The sequence below is a fragment of the Scyliorhinus canicula genome, chromosome 4, assembly GCF_902713615.1.
Source record: "Scyliorhinus canicula chromosome 4, sScyCan1.1, whole genome shotgun sequence".
NCBI lineage: Eukaryota > Metazoa > Chordata > Chondrichthyes > Carcharhiniformes > Scyliorhinidae > Scyliorhinus > Scyliorhinus canicula.
The window spans coordinates 234,928,975-234,945,480 of NC_052149.1; the positions used below are offsets into that span (position 1 = coordinate 234,928,975).

The 16,506-nt window shown below is 43.7% G+C and overlaps 1 protein-coding gene across 1 annotated transcript in view; it reads left to right on the forward strand.

Annotated features, from left to right (window-relative positions):
- Positions 1-7,228: 7,228 nt before the first annotated feature.
- The window catches only part of LOC119964294 (protocadherin-23-like), a 289,809-nt gene continuing 280,531 nt past the window's right edge, over positions 7,229-16,506 (forward strand). Inside the window, exons 1-2 of the mRNA XM_038793570.1 lie at positions 7,229-9,879; positions 15,021-15,098. Coding sequence (XP_038649498.1) covers positions 7,369-9,879; positions 15,021-15,098 — 2,589 coding nt within the window. The 5' untranslated portion in view covers positions 7,229-7,368. The remainder of the gene's footprint in view (positions 9,880-15,020; positions 15,099-16,506) is intronic.

The following is a 16,506-nucleotide window of genomic DNA, read 5'->3' on the forward strand; positions in this document are numbered from 1 at the left end:
CTCTGGTGTCCTCTTCACAGATACTTTTCGACTTAGCTTGTATCATCAGTAAACGTAGATGCAATACATACTGCCTCTTCATCTCAGTTCTCCATATAGATTATGATTACCTAGTGCTCCGGCAATGTTCCTTGTGGAACTCTGCTATTCACTATCTGAAAACTCGAAAAATTCAGCTTTATCTCAACCCTTTGCTTTCTATTCATTAACCAATCCTCTGTACATGCTAATATAACCATCTCCAATTCTATGAGTCCTCATCTTACACAATTATTTTCGAAGTTGAAGTCGTATTTTCTTCTCAGAGATCAACGTGTGCTGGATCTGCTGATTCCCGTTTATCTTCCTTACTTGTAACATCATCGAAAAAGAAAACTCGAATACATTTGGCAAACAGGATTTCCCTTTAGCAAAGCTACATTGCCTAGCTCTAAGCACACTCTGTGTGTCTAGTGCATTGTTCAGACTTCCTTAATAATAGATTCCTGGATCTTCTCAAAATATAATATTAGATTAATAAGATTTCACTCTCCCTCCTTCCTTGAGAGCTGGTGTAACATTCCCAACTTTCAATCTGGTGAGTCCATTGTCAAATCTAAGGGATTTTGGATAATTATAGCGAGTGTATCCATTAGCTCTGCGACTATCAGGTCATGGGGATTGTCCGATTTTGACGTTTTTACAATACTTTCTTTGTCTGCTCATATTGATTTCCTTAAATACCTTACCATTTTATCACCTCGGCTACTTTCTATTTTTGGTGTGAACCTTATGTCTTCCGCTGTGAAAAGTGAAGCAAAATATTTGTTCAAAGTCTCTAATTTCTTAACCCACATGATAATTTCTCTTTAGCTGTTTTCTTTCCCTTTTATATGCTTCTTAAAACCTCCTACAATCAGTTTTTATATTTGGGACTAGCTTCATAATTTTTGGCCTGGTTCCCGCAGATTTTCAGATAACATATGCTATAAAGGAATGGGGGGATACAGAAAACGGGGATTCTGGGACAGTTGGATGTACGTCAAAATTGTGAACGTGCTAAATTCTATGAACGGGATTACAGGCTAATTAGGAAATCACAATATGATTAGGCTGTTCAGTACAGATTTATTAAAGGGGAATCTCGTTTGACAAATATTTTGGAACATTTTGAGGTATATAGTTAAAGGGAACGAGTATATGAAGCATTTTGGATTATAGACTATCATCATAGACTTTCGTAGACTATCATAGATTATCATAGAATTTACAGTGCAGGAGGAGGCCATTCAGCCCGTCGAGTCTGCACTGGCCTGGGAAAGAGCACCCGACCCAACCCCACACCTCCACCCTATCCCCGTAACCCAGTAACCCCAACTAACCTTTTTGGACACGAAGGGCAATGTAGCATGGTCAATCTCCCTAACCTGCACATCTTTGAACTGTGGGAAGAAGCTGGACCCGGAGGAAACCCACACAAACACGGGGAGAACAATCTTCAAACAGCAGTCAATGACGTTTCACTCCAGGGATTGTTGCACAAAATTAGTGTTCATCGGATAGAAACATGGAAATTATGAGCAGCAAGAGGCCATTCGGCCCTTCGAGCCTGCTCCACAGTTCACTTTGATCATGGCTGGTCATCCAATTGAATGGTCTGATCCCGCCTTCACCCGTATATCTTTTGATCCCATTTGCCCCAAGTGCTATATCTAACTGCTTCTTGAAAACAAAGATCAAAAGAACAAAGAACAATACACCACAGTAACAGGCCCTTTGGCCCTGCAAGCCTGCTCCAACCATTGTACCTGTCTGAACTAAAACCATATGCACTTATGGAGTCCATATCCTTCCATACCCACCCTATTCATATATTTGTCGAGATGCCCCTTAAATGCTGCTATCGGAGCTGTTCCCACCACCTCCCCAGGCAGCACGTTCCATATATTTACCACTCTCTGTGTAAAATACCTGCCTCGCACATCAGTTCTAAACTTTTCCCGACGCACTTTAAACCTATGCCCCCCCCCCATTAGAATGTATCCATGATAGTTTCCTCGAACAGTATGTAATGGAACCAACGAGGAAAGAAGCGATCCAAGATCTGGTCCTGTGTAATGGGACAGGATTTATTAACGATGTCATAGTTACGGATACTCTCGGAAGGAACGATCACAATATGGTGGAATTTAAAATACAGATGGAGGGTGAGAAGATTAAATCAAACGTAAGTGTTTCATGCTAAAACAAAGGAGATTAGAATAGGATGAGATAAAAGCTGGCTAAGGTATACCGGGAGCAAAGACTTTATGGTTAAACAGTTTAGGAACAGTGGAGAAACTTTCAAGCGATTTTTCACAGTGCTCAGCAAATGTTTACACCAACAAAAAGGAAGGACGGCAGAAAGAGGGAAAATCGACTGTGGGTATCTAAGTAAATAAGGGAGAGTATCAAATTGAAGGAAAAAGCATATACAGTGGCAAAGATTAGAGGATTGGGAAATCTTTAGGGGGCAACAGAAAGCTACTAAAAACGCTATAAAGAAGTGGGCAGCACGGTTGCGCAGTGGGTAGCACTGCAGCCTCACGGCGCCGAGGTCCCAGGTTCGTTCCTGGCTCTGGGTCACTGTCCATGTGGACTTTGCATATTCTCCCCATGTTTGCGTGGATTTCGCCCCCACAACCCAAAAGATGTGCAGGATAGGTGGATTGGCCATGCTAATATCCCCCTTAATTGAATTAATAATTTTAAAAAGCTATAAAGAAGATTAAGTTAGATCATGAGAGTGAACATGCTCAGAATATAAAAACAGATGTATAAATGTTTCTACAAATATATAAAACAAAAAAAGAGTGGCTAAGGTGAATATTGGTCCTTTAGAGGATGAGAAGGGAGACTTAATAATGGAAGACTTAATAATGGGGCAGCACGGTAGCATTGTGGATAGCACAATCGCTTCACAGATCCAGAGTCCCAGGTTCGATTCCGGCTTGGGTCACTGTCTGTGTGTAGTCTGCACATCCTCCCCGTGTGTGCGTGGGTTTCCTCCGGGTGCTCTGGTTTCCTCCCACAGTCCAAAGATGTGCAGGTTAGGTGGATTGGCCATGCTAAATTGCCCTTAGTGTCCAAAATTGCCCTTAGTGTTGGGTGGGGTTACTGGGTTATGGGAATAGGGTGGTGGTGTTGACCTTGGGTAGGGTGCTCTTTCCAAGAGCCGGTGCAGACTCGATGGGCCGAATGGCCTCCTTGTGCACTGTAAATTCTATATCTATAAGATGAGGAACTGGCTGAGGAACTAAACAGGTTTTTTGGGTGGGTCTTCATGCCAGTGACTGATGGAAATGAGGCCATGGCAGGTGAGGCCATTGAGACGACTGTTATCACTAAGGAGGTAGTGATGGGCAAGCTAATGGGCCTAAAGGTAGACAAGACGCCTGGCCCTGATCGAATGCATCCCAGGGTATTAAAAGAGATGGCTAGGGAAATTACAAATGCACTAGTGATAATTTACCAAAATTCACTCGACTCTGGGGTGGTCCTGGCGGATTGGAAAATAGCAAACGTGACGCCACTGTTTAAAAAAGGAGGTAGGCAGAAAGCGGGTAATTATAAGCCAGTTAGCTCAATTTCGGTAGGAGGGAAGATGCTGGAATCTATCATCAAGGAAGAAAAAGCGAGTCATCTGGATGGAAATTGTCTCATTGGACAGACGCAGCATGGATTCATAAAGGGTAGGTCGTGCCTCACTAATTTAGTGGAATATTTTGAGGACATTACCAGTGCAGTAGACAATGGGGAACCAATGGATGTGGTAGCTGGATTTGCAGAAAGCCTTTGACAAGGTGCCACACAAAAGTTTGTTGCATGAGATAAAGATGTATGGCGTTAAGGGTAAAGTAGTGGATAGATGATTGGTTAATTAATAGAAAGCAAAGAGTGGTGATTAATGGATGTTTCTCTGGTTGGCAATCAGTAGCTAGTGGTGTCCCTCAGGGATCAGTGTTCGGCCCACAATTGTTCACAATTTACACAGCTAATTTGTAGTTCCGGACCAAATGCAATGTGTTCATGTTTGCAGATGACGCTAAGATCAGTGGTAAAGCAAAAATTGCAGAAGATACTGGAAGTTGGCAGAGGGATTTGGATAGTTTAAGTGAATGGGCTAGGGTCTGGCAGATGGAATGCGATGTTAACAAATGTGAGGTTATCCATTTTAGTAGGAATAACAGCAAAAGGGATTATTATTTAAATGATACAATATTAAAACATGCTGTTGTGCAGAGGGACCTGGGGTCCTAGTGCATGAATCGAAAAAAGTTAGTTTACAGGTGCACAGGTGATTAAGAAGGCCAATGGAGTTTTGTCCTTCGTTGCACGAGGGGTGGGATTTAAGACTAGGGACGTTATGCTGCAACTGCATAAGGTGTTAGTGGGAAGCACGGTAGCATAGTGGTTAGAACTGTGGCTTCACAACGCCAGGGTGACTGTCTGTGCGGAGTCTGCACATTCTCCCCGTGTCTGCGTGGGTTTCCTCCGGGTTCTCCGATTTCCTCACACAGTCCAAAGACGTGCAGGTTAGGTGGATTGGCCGTGCTAACTTGCCCTTAGTGTCCAAAAAAAAGATTAGCAGGGCTTATTGGGGGGCAACATGATGGTGCAAGTGGCTAGCACTGCTGCCTCACGACGCCGAGGTCCCAGGTTCGATTGCGGCTCTGGGTCACTGTCTGTATGGGGTTTGCACAACATACTACATGATTGGTGGGGGTGAGGGGGGGGGGGACAATACCTTCGAATTGTGACTGTGGAGTGCCATGTGGTAAATGATTGGGCCGAGGACTGGTGTTCAGAGGCAAATTTCAAAGTTTGTGAATGATACAAAACTTGGGAGTGTTGCAAATTGCAAGGTGTTAGTGGAGAACTACTACAAAAGGACATAAGCATGTTGGTGGAGTAGACAGATGTGTGATGGATGAAGCTCAATATGTAGAAGTGTGAGGTGATGCATTTTGGTAGGCAGAACATGGGGAGGCAATATACAATAAGGGGCAAAATCCTTAAGCGGAGCATGTGAACTCAACATTGAAGGTGGCAGGACAGGCTAAGCTAATGAAGTATATATTATCCTGGACTGTATTTATAGGGACACAGTGTATAAGAGCGTGGAGGTTATGCTGAATTTATACACGACACTAGTTAGACCTCAGCTGGAGTATTGTGCACAGTTCTGGGCGCCACACTATATGAAGAATGGGAACACATTGGAGAAAGTGCAAAAGAGGTTACAAGAATGGTTTGAGGGATGCAAAACTTCATTTATGAGGATAGATTGGAAAGATTGGGACTGTCCTCCTTGGCATGGAGGAGACTAAGAGGAGACTTGATGGAGATGTCCAAATTCCAGAGGTGTCTGAACAGAGTAGATGGGTGGGGGGGGGGGGGCTGTTCCTGCTGGTAAAAGGATCAAGATAGGGAGGGTACAGACTTAAAGTGATTTGCAAAAGGAGAAAGTGTAATGTGAGAAAAAAAAAACTTTCTGACACGAGTGATTCAGGTCTGCTTGGAATCAGGGTGCAGGCAGGTTCAATCAAGGCATCCCAAGAAGGCATTAGATGATTATTTGAATGGAAACAATGTGCGGGTGTACAGGGAAAAGACAGGGGAATGGTAGTAAGTTACAAAGCTCCTTTGGCGAGCTGCTGCGCATAAGATAGGCCGAATGGCCTCTTTCTGCACGATACCAATTCTGTGAGGACAGGGCCTCATCTTGCCAGAGGGATTACGTGGGCGGGTGGGAGGGGGAAACTGACATCGTGCTGCCTATAAACATGTGTTACCGCACTTCTAGTTTTAAATCTGGACAGATGAGGAGACTGAATGGCAATAACAGTATGTGTAAATGGATATTAAAGTCTATCAAGAAAAAAAATAATCTGTATGTTTCCCGGAGTATTTATGTGTTGTTACGTGTTTTGGTACATGTTTGTAATAAAATACATTTTTAAAAAAAGAAAAATAATATTCGAAGCATGAAATTCGGCAGTGTAAATCAGTTTTTTATGACCTTCAAGTACAAGAAGTGACTTTTACCTTATGTGATGTTATGTTCTCTGTTTTCCTGGGAAGCATTTCGACCAAGTGCACGGTGCAACTAATTAAAAAACAGAAAACTGTGGATGGTGAAAATCTGAAATTAGAACAAAAAATCCTGGAAATATTCAATATATTCGGCAACACCTGTGCAGTGAAAAGCAGAGTTAAGATTTCAGGTCCAGTGTCTACTTCATTCATTGCTCGCAATATGGTCTTACCGACATTGGGGAAACTAAATCAATGGGATGACTGATTCGTGAAACACCTCCATTCAGTCCGCAAGGATGACCAATGCTTCCAATGCGAATTAACTTAAATTCTCCACTTTATTCTGCCACGCTGACATGTCTGAGCTCTACCTACTGCCCTGTTCCTTTGCAGCACAACGTAAAAATGAGTAATTGCATCATCTCTTTCAGATAGACACTTCAAAAACTTCCGAAGATATCAGTGAGTTCAGCAATTTTGAAATGTATTTCCACGCCCATTCGGTTTCTTTTGCTTTGTTTGTTTCAGTTTTCTCTTTTTCAGTCAGGAGCACATCTGCTCTCAGCACGACTTTTGTTTATTTTCTAGCCATATCCCCATTCTCTGTGCTCATGGAAGACTCTTTTGTTTTTCAATCTCTCCTGACTTCCTGGTGACCTTGATGCACCCACCACTTCCTCAGAGTCCACTTTTCTAACTTTTCCCAGTCCTGAAGTAAGGCCATGGGTCTGACATTTTCACACGGTTTCTCTCTCCACAGATGCTGTCAGATCAATTGAGTATTTCGGGAATTTGCTGGTCTTATTTCCACACAGTATGACAGTTTGGCGAGCAAAAAATTACACAAAGTATGGACGAGGCTTTGTATATGGGCGCAAAAATATGTTGTATTATATCCATAATGGGTACTGCACATGTAACAGATAATCTACTTGTTATCAGTAAAATAAATCACATATTACCAACACATGATTTTTATGTTCGGTTCCCCTTAAAGTAATTTTATTATTTTCAGAAAGTTCATATCTTCAGAAATTAACCGATGCCTAGCTTTAATATGACCTCAGTGTAGTTATAGGCAAAGACTCTTTGTGTCGCTGTCTACCAATAAGGGAAAGGAAATATAGCTGGAGATCCACCACCCAACCCCCAACACCGAGGGACGAAAGCAGGCAGATTATTGTCGTTCAAATGAATATACGGAGCTATCTCCTGAGAAGGTCAGAAGGTCGCATTGCTTGTCAACGTATCTCCTGTGTTATCTGATTTGCTTTGGGATGGAATAATTGATAATACCGGACATAAGACGTGATGGGGGCCGCAAAGCACATCTCTGCAAAGGACACCACACGTACCGAAGGCTTCCTTTTGTTGAGAAAGACAGCGTCCATTTTGCTGCTTTGTGCCTGGAACCTGGTTTCGGGGCAAATTCGTTACTCCATTCCAGAAGAATTGCAACACGGTGCTTTGGTCGGGGAAATCGCAAAAGACTTGGGATTACATTCAGGTGAGCTATCAACTCGCAGATTCAGGATCGTTCCCAAATCACCATACCAATATTTTGATGTCAATCTCCAGAATGGAATCTTGTTTGTGAATAAAAGAATAGACCGGGAAATACTCTGCGGACAACGCCTTACCTGTATGCTGCCTCTCGAATTCGAAATTGATGATCCTGTGGAACAGTACGATGTCGAGGTCGAAATTCTGGATATGAACGATAACTCACCCAGTTTCTCGAACCGAGAAATCCGTTTGGAAATTGCGGAGTCGGCCACACCTGGAACCCGGTTTATTTTAGAGGCCGCACAGGATCCAGATGTTGGAAGCAATTCTGTGCAAATTTACCAACTCACTCCAAATGAACACTTCGTTTTAGATGTGCAGACTCTCGGAAAATGGAAAATTCCTAAATTGGTGCTGAAGAAGTCGCTTGACCGGGAAAAGGAATCGTCACAACATTTGTCACTCATTGCTGTTGACGGTGGAGTACCCGAGAGGTCAGGGACTGCTGAGGTAACTGTCATTATCTTAGACTGGAATGACAATGCGCCAGTTTTCCAACAGTCCTTGTACACTGCAAGTTTAAAGGAAGATGTTCCACCTGGCACTTTAGTGATTAAACTTAACGCGACTGATTTGGATGACGGGTCCAATGGCGACATTGTTTATTCTTTAAGTAGCTACAGCGATGAAAAAATCCCAGAAGTTTTTAGAATTAATGAAAAATCCGGAGAGATCAGCGTAAAGGGAATATTGGATTTTGAAGAAAAACATGTTTATGAAATCCACGTGGAAGCTAAGGACAAGGGGGCACAGTCATTATCCGCACACTGTACTGTCCGCGTGGACATCAAGGATGTTAATGACAATGCGCCGGATTTGATTCTAAAACCAATTGCCCTTACAGTCAGCGAGGACGCTCCTACCGGGACATTAATAGCACTGATCAGTGTTACAGATCGTGATGCGCATAATAATGGCCGTACAGATTGTCAGATCTCCTCAGAGGTCCCGTTTGATCTGAAACCCTCCTTTAGGAATTCCTATAGACTCACAATAAGTGGCAGGCTGGATCGGGAACGTGACCAAGAATACGCAGTGACGGTGACATGTAAAGACGAGGGAAGCCCCCCACTAACCACAAACAAAACAATGATTGTGCACATTTCAGATATAAATGACAATGCGCCCAGTTTTACGCAGTCTTCACATACAGTGTACGTGACCGAGAACAACGCAGCTGGTAGTTCCATTGGATCAGTGACCGCGTTCGACCCAGACGCTGAACAAAATTCCAGGATTTCTTACGGAATTCTGGAAAGTAATGTTCAGGGGGTTTCAGTGTCTTCATATGTTTCAATCAATTCAGAAAATGGCATCATCTATTCACAGCTCTCCTTTGATTATGAGCAGATTAAAGGGTTTAAGATCCGAGTTCAAGCTCAAGATGTGGGGTCGCCATTGCTTTCCGGGAACCTCACTGTAAATGTCATTATTCTCGATCAGAATGACAACCCACCTGTCATTACAGCACCTGGCTCAGTGAGCCCCAATAAGACAGCTGTGCCTCGATCTGCCGAGCCAGGATTTTTGGTAACAAAGGTGGTTGCATCTGATGCAGATTCTGGACAGAATTCACGAATGAACTATCAAATCTTGCAAGCCACTGAGCCGGGTCTATTTAAAGTTTCACAAAACTCAGGAGAAATAAGAAGCGTTCGCCGGTTTAAAGATAGTGACGCCACCACACAAAGACTAGTCATCCAGGTAAAGGACAATGGACACCCGCCTCTCTCCGCCAGTACTACGATTGCGCTCACTCTAATTGAACAGAACGAACAAATTCGGTCAGAGATTGGAGATTTTCACCGAGATTTGCAGCAATCTTCCGATTTAGCATTTTATATAATAATTTCTTTGGGAATAACATCTTTCTTATTTCTTGTTATAATAATTGTCCTTGTTATTGTAATTTGCCCAACCGAAGGACAATCTGGCACTGGGAATTGTCACCTTGCCAATTGTTGTTGTGCCGCAGAATTAGAGTCCAAAGCTAGAATGCCGAACCCGCATGTCAACCTTCAGGTTGTGCCAGACTCTCAGCTAATTACGAGCGTCCTTGAGATTCGAGGAAATGGGTCTCTTTCAGATGCATACCATTACAAAATCCGATCAGCACCAGAGGCAGCCAAGGTGGAATTGATGTATTTCGCTCCAGTCAGTCCAACAACATCTGGGACTTCTCGGAAGAATAACCGATCATGTGCGTCAGATCAAACTGAAAACATAACGAACAACTGGCCGTATTTCTCTCGCCAAGTGAGTAGCATACCTTTCAGTAAATAAAACAAAAAATATTGAAAGATTACAGTGTATGGGCCAGCACCTGGAAAAAAGAGTCAGCCTAAAGTTCTGGGGTTGATCCAGCTGTTTTGGACTGCCAACGTCCAATAATTGGATTCTACTAAAACCCTCAAGATATCGTTTAACACATTACACGCTAACCAAAATTATGTATGTTTTATTTGCCAAAATCAATACACTGACATTGCTTCATTTCCTAAGGAGTGATTGTAATGACTAATGTTAGGTTTTAATATGGATATTTAGTACTGTAAACTGTTTAATTTTTCAATAACTAACATAATGTTATGTCATCAAGTTACCTTGTAGTAATTCCATATGTCCATTAATTAGTCATGAGCTTGTATGACTACCATTTACGAATGTACTCTCAACCAAATCTCGTGGCACACAATTTAGATTTCTGAATTAAGCTAGTGCTTTATATATACCGAGAGTTCAACCGCTAGATACATCTTGTAATTTAGGCAGTTCGTCACCAACTAGGCCACTCAGTGGGAAAATATATATTCCAGAAATGCATGAGGCTATATTCAATTTTACAGTACCGAATTCGCTGTAGTTATGGAAATAGTATTACTTCATTTTAAAAACGAGTAGGAGTGAAGGTGTGTTAAGTGTTGTGATTATCTTTACATAATCTGCATAATCAAGAAGCACAACTGGGAGAGGTAAAATTGGATTAAATAATATGGAATAAGATGCTGGAATAATTTACCTTCAGACCTCACCCCGGAAGAAAGTTCCACAATGTTGTAAAGTTTCTCATCGTTCATGCAAGGGAAGGAGGGGAAACAATTTAAATTTTCAGATGCAAGTGCTGAAGGAAATCGGACGAAAATGACATGGACTAGAGCAGCCATTTAGAAGGAAATGCACTGAGTAAAGGTGATTTTTTTAGAATTACTCATTCACTTTTTTGTACCCAGAAAGAAAGCAGTAGACAATAAGTGGGCAGTACGGTAGCACAGTGGTTAGATTCACAACGCCAGGTAGAACATGGAACATAGAACGTAGAACATCGAGTACGGGCCTTTTGGCCCACGATGTTAAGCGGACCATTTATCCTAATCTACGATCAACCTAACCTATACCCCTTCAATTTACTGCTGTGCATGTGCTTGTCCAAGAGTTGTTTAAATGTCCCGAATGACTCTGACTCCAACACCTCTGCTGGCAGTGCTTTCCACGCACCCACCACTCTCTGTGTAAAGAACCTACCTCTGACATCAGTTATACCTTCCTCCAATCAACATAAAATGATGTCCCCTCGTGACAGCCATTTCCACCCAGAGAAAAAATCTCTGGCTATCCACTCTATCCATGCCTCTCATCACCTTGTACACCTCTATCAAGTCACCTCTCTTCCTTCATCGCTCCAGTGAGAAAAGCGCTAGCTCCCTCAGTCTTTCTTCATAAGACGTGGTACTCAGGATCGGTCCTTGGTTTGGGTCACTGTCTGTGCGGAGTCTGCACTCTCTCATCGCTTTTGCGTAGGTTTGTTCCAGTTTCCTCTAAGTCCCGAAATACATGCAGCGGGATGCTCCGTCCCGCCGTGCCACATTTCTGCCTCACCCCACCAGTGGGATGCCCCATTATGCCAGCCGGTCAATGGGATTTCCCATTGTGAGGCAGCCCCAGGCTGTCGGGAAACCCCCGGGCTGCCGGCAAATGAGAGCATCCTACCGGTGAAGAATCCTGCCCATGCTGTTTGGTGATTTGGACATTCTGAATTCTCCTTCAGTGTACAGGAACATAGAACATAGAACATACAGTGCAGATGGAGGCATTCGGCCCATCGAGTCTGCACCATCCCGCTTAAGCCCCCACTTAAGCCCTCACTGGTGCTGGTTTAACACACTGGGCTAAATAGCTGACTTTTAAAGCAGACCAAGGCAGGCCAGCAGCTGGGTTCAATTCCTGTACGAGCCTCCCCGAGCAGGCACAAGAATGTGGCGACTAGGGGCTTTTGACAGTAACTTCATTTGAAGCCTACTTTTGACAATAGGTGATTTTCATTTTTCATTTCATTACCACCCTATCCCCGTAACCCAATAACCCCTCCTAACCTTTTTGTCAATAAGGGCAATTTATCATGGTCAATCCATCTAACCTGCATGTCTTTAGACCAGTGGGAGGAAACCGGAGCACCAGGAGAAAACCCATGCAGGCACGGGGAGAACGTGCAGACTCCGCACAGACAGTGACCAGTGGGGGATCGAATCTGGGACCATGGCGCTGCGAAACCACAGTACTATCCACTTGTGCTACCATGCTGCCCTCGGCGCCGGAATGTGGTGACTAGAGGATTTTCACAGGAACTTCATTGCAGTGTTAATGAAAGCCTACTTGTGACACCAATAAATATTATTTAAAATGCCTGCATTTCTGGCACCGCAATGTACGTTACAGTATTATAATTGTGGCCTCCCTCCATTTCCAACAGCTGCAGGGCAACATAAAAGAGGCACGTTTTGCTCTTACCTCATTGTATTTTGTGAACCTGGTATCAACAGTTCACTCTTACAGTGCCACCGCTAGATTCAGTTGTCATTCTTCTTGTGACTTGTCCTTTATCTTGAAGAGATGTGGAAAAGTTGTTACTTTACACTCTTCTGCAGGCAGAAATGTATTTCAGAACATTGCTCTCAGTTCAGACAGTGTGTCGCCTGTGTAATTTGCTAATTATTATCGAACTAAAATGCTGTTTTGTCTACATTGGGAATACTAAATATAATTTGTGTGACTACATCTTTGGGATCTCCATTTTCTACCCACCTGTAATCCTGATATCCCTTTGGCCAGGAATTTAAATTACCCTCTGACATTGTTCCCTTAAGTCTCCTGCTTGAATTCAATGATGTTTCAGGATCAGTCGTGCAGTTTCGAAAGATTGAAGAGTTTGGGGGAATAATTAATACATTTCAAAGAGGTGAAAAAGATAAGGGGTGAAGTCATGGCAATGCAGTTTTAGTTGTGAATCATTGGCCACCAGAAACTAGCAGAGCTCAGTTTGTGCGGGATGGGTAATTAAGACTAAGTGAGTGCAAAATACGATATGGATCAGTTTAAGTTTGGGCTTCAGGGTTGCCTCAGCACAGCTCATTTTAAATGTGATAAAATCACAGACGAGGATTTCAGTGGAGTGACGGAGAAGCAGAGATCAGCAATGGAGCACAAATAACAGAAACAACAAAGAACAAAACAGCACAGGAACAGGCCCTTCGATCCTCCAAGCCTGTACCGGTCATGAACCAACCTTTGCCAAAACCATCAACACTTCCTTGAGCCGTATCTCTCTATACCAATCCTATCCATGTGTTTGTCAAGATAATGTATCTGATTGCACAACCTCCATGCAACGTGTTCCAGGCACATGCCACCCTCTGCATTAAATATCTGCCTCGCACATCTCCTCTAAGCTTTGCCTCACGGACATTAAACCTATGCCCCTTGGTGGCTGACCCCTCCACCCTGGGAAAGAGTGCCTGTCCATCCATTGTATCCATGCCCCTCAGAATCTTGTAAACCTCTATCAGGTCACCCCTCAACCTCTGTCGTTCTAGTCCTGCTGATGCAAATAAACCAGTAACTGTCATAGAATTGCATATAATTTACAGTTCAGAAGGAGGCCATTCGGCCCATTGAGTATGCACTGGCCCTTGGAAAGAGCATCCTACATAAGCCCACGCGTCCACCCTGTGCGCATAACACAGTAACCTCACCTAACCTTTTGGACACGAAAGGACAATTTATCATGGCCAATCCACCTAGCCTGCAAACCATTGGACTGTGGGAGGAAACCAGAGCACCCAGAGAAAACCCACGCAGACACAGGGAGAAAGTGCAAACTCTACACAGACAGTTACCCAAGGCCAGAATTGAACTTGGGCCATTGGAGCTGTGAGGCAGCAGTGCCACCCGTGCCGTGTTCGAGAGGATATGAAATTAGAAACTAACATGCTTGTCAGACACGTTGTAAACCGTCCTGCATAGGCATATGCAGTGGCCATGGACGGGCAGGGAGTATGTCTTGAAACAATCTCTGTCCATAATCAGCAAGACAGGGGCAATATTTAGCCATGGGTTGCTAAGTGGCAAGCAAAATTCGCACCACACAAGTGCCAGACAATGATTATCTCAAATCATCTCCGCTTGACATTCAAACCATTTGTGAACCTCTCACTTTCAACATCTTGAGCATTACCATTGACCAGAGACTGAACTGGACCGGCCATATATGTAAATACAGTGGATACAAGAACAAGTTGGAGGCTGTGAATTGTGCGGAGAGTAACTCGCCCCCTGACTCCAAAAAGCCTGTGGACCATCCACAAGGCACAAGTTGTGGAATTCTCTCCACTTGCCTGGAGTAGAACAGTTTCATCAACATTCAAGGTTCTGTACACAATCTAGGACAAATCTAGGTCAATCCTACTTGACTGGCGCCAACCACCACATCAAAATGCAGTCCCTCCACCATTGACACACTGTAGTAACAGTATGTATTATCTACAAGATGCACTGCACAAACTCATCAAGGTTCCTTGGACAACACCATCCAAACCCTGGTCCCCTATCGCCTTGAATCACGTGGGCAACAGATGCATGGGAAATCATCTTACAAGTCCCCTTGCAAGCCAGACACCATCCTGACATTGAATTATGTCGCCGTTCCTTCACTGTCTCTGGGTCAAAATCCTGGAACACTCTCCCTATTAGCACAGTGGCTGTACCTACACCAGATAAACTACATGTCGTCCCAAATTAAGTTCAGAACAGAGCCAACTGAGGTGAATGCCCACTTAAGTGTTTCATCCTATCACCACTGGTAGTCAACCAGATAAACTACACCAGATAAACTACACGATGACAGCTCGCCAGCACATTCTCAAGGGAAGTTATAGATGGATAATAATGGTGCCCTAGCCATCGATACCCGTGCCTGAGTATTAAAACAAAAGGATGAGGATATATAATTTACAGGGAAGCCAGAATCACTGGCGTTGGTATGATTCCATTGTGGACTTCTACTTGTTGACGTCGTTAAAAAGTACCCTTCAAACAACCTATAACACAGATTATCTGACTTTTAGCTCATTGATTTCTATGTAGCCTTGCTTTGTTCATACTGGACGGAACCTTGTGCCCTTCAAGACATATTCGAGGAGAAGGTAATTACTGGACACTGACTATATAGTGGCTATTGGGGCACAGCAGCCTGGAAATCTTCCCAATATAAAGGTAATCTCTGGGCTTGCTGCACAATTACCAAAGGCATGCAGGTTCCTGAGGCTGCAACCCCGATTAGAGATGGGCCCAGGCATGATATTACTGGGAGCGCGAGGCTCCCATGGGGACCAAGGACCATTTGAAGAGGCTAAGATTTATTTAAAAAAAACAATTGCCGCAGCTATGAGATGACCACTGTGGAGGGGAAGCTCCTGGAGAGGCCAGCCACCGGCCGTAGCTGTGGCCCGTTGATGGCTGCGGATCTGGTGAGGTGAGATGGAAGCCTTACTCTGAACCACCTTCCCCGCACCCCTCCATCTTTCCTGCCAGCCGCCAGGAACCTGCGTGGGCTTTCCCCTGCCAATTGTGACCGGTCTCCGCGTCGCTCCGAGGAAGGAAAGCGTCCATGTAACTGACGCAAACGTCTGTGAAATCCCTCCTGCCAAGCTGCAACAGAACCAGCAATATTTCGGCCAGTCCTGCTGTGTTTCCTAGAATGCATCAGTGACTGTACTTGCAATGTTTTATTTCACTCCAGAACGCACTGAAACGCTCGAAAGGCCTCAAATGCGCAATAGATATGGAAGCTTTCTTTCGTCTTTCCCTTGATGCGAGTCGAAATTCCGCATAAAGTTAGCCTGTTGGATGTATCTTCTTTCCAGGCAATTGCTGGTCATTCAAACCACTTTTCTGTGTAACAGAAGGGCTTAACTTGTTCCATATTTGATTTGCATCCACTGAAGTTATGAGGCTGACTCGTGAGGGAAGAGGTGCAGGAAGGTGATCCAGCGAGCTGTCATTCTGGACTTCGAGTGATGAGTTGGTCTCGTGTCGCTTTCCTGAAGCTTTTCACGAGAAAACTTAGATTAAGCAGTTGATGCCAATGAAAATGGAGTGCAACTTATATTGAGGAAGAATTAAATATTTTTTTATGGAAGCTTCCAACGTAACTTTCTTGTTGTGAGTCAGATGGAATGGGATAGCAACTGTTGCATGTTAAGGGACGTGGTTCTGCGTTGTCAGTGTAATAGCACGATTAACATGGCAGCACGGTGGCGCAGTGGTTAGCACTGCTGTATCACGCTGCCTAAGTCCCAGGTTCGATCCCGATCCTGGGTCACTGTACCTGTGGAGGTTGCACATTCTCCCCGTGCCTGCGTGGCTTTGACCCCCACAACCCGAAAGATGTGCAGAGTAGGTGAATTAGCCACGCTAAACTGTTCCTTAATTGGAAAAAAATAATTGGATACTCTAACATAAAAACAAATAGCACGATTAACTATTTTAATCAAATTGTACTCATGTTAAAATGTTGTTTATGCATTGACTTCAAAAGGAATATTAGCACTA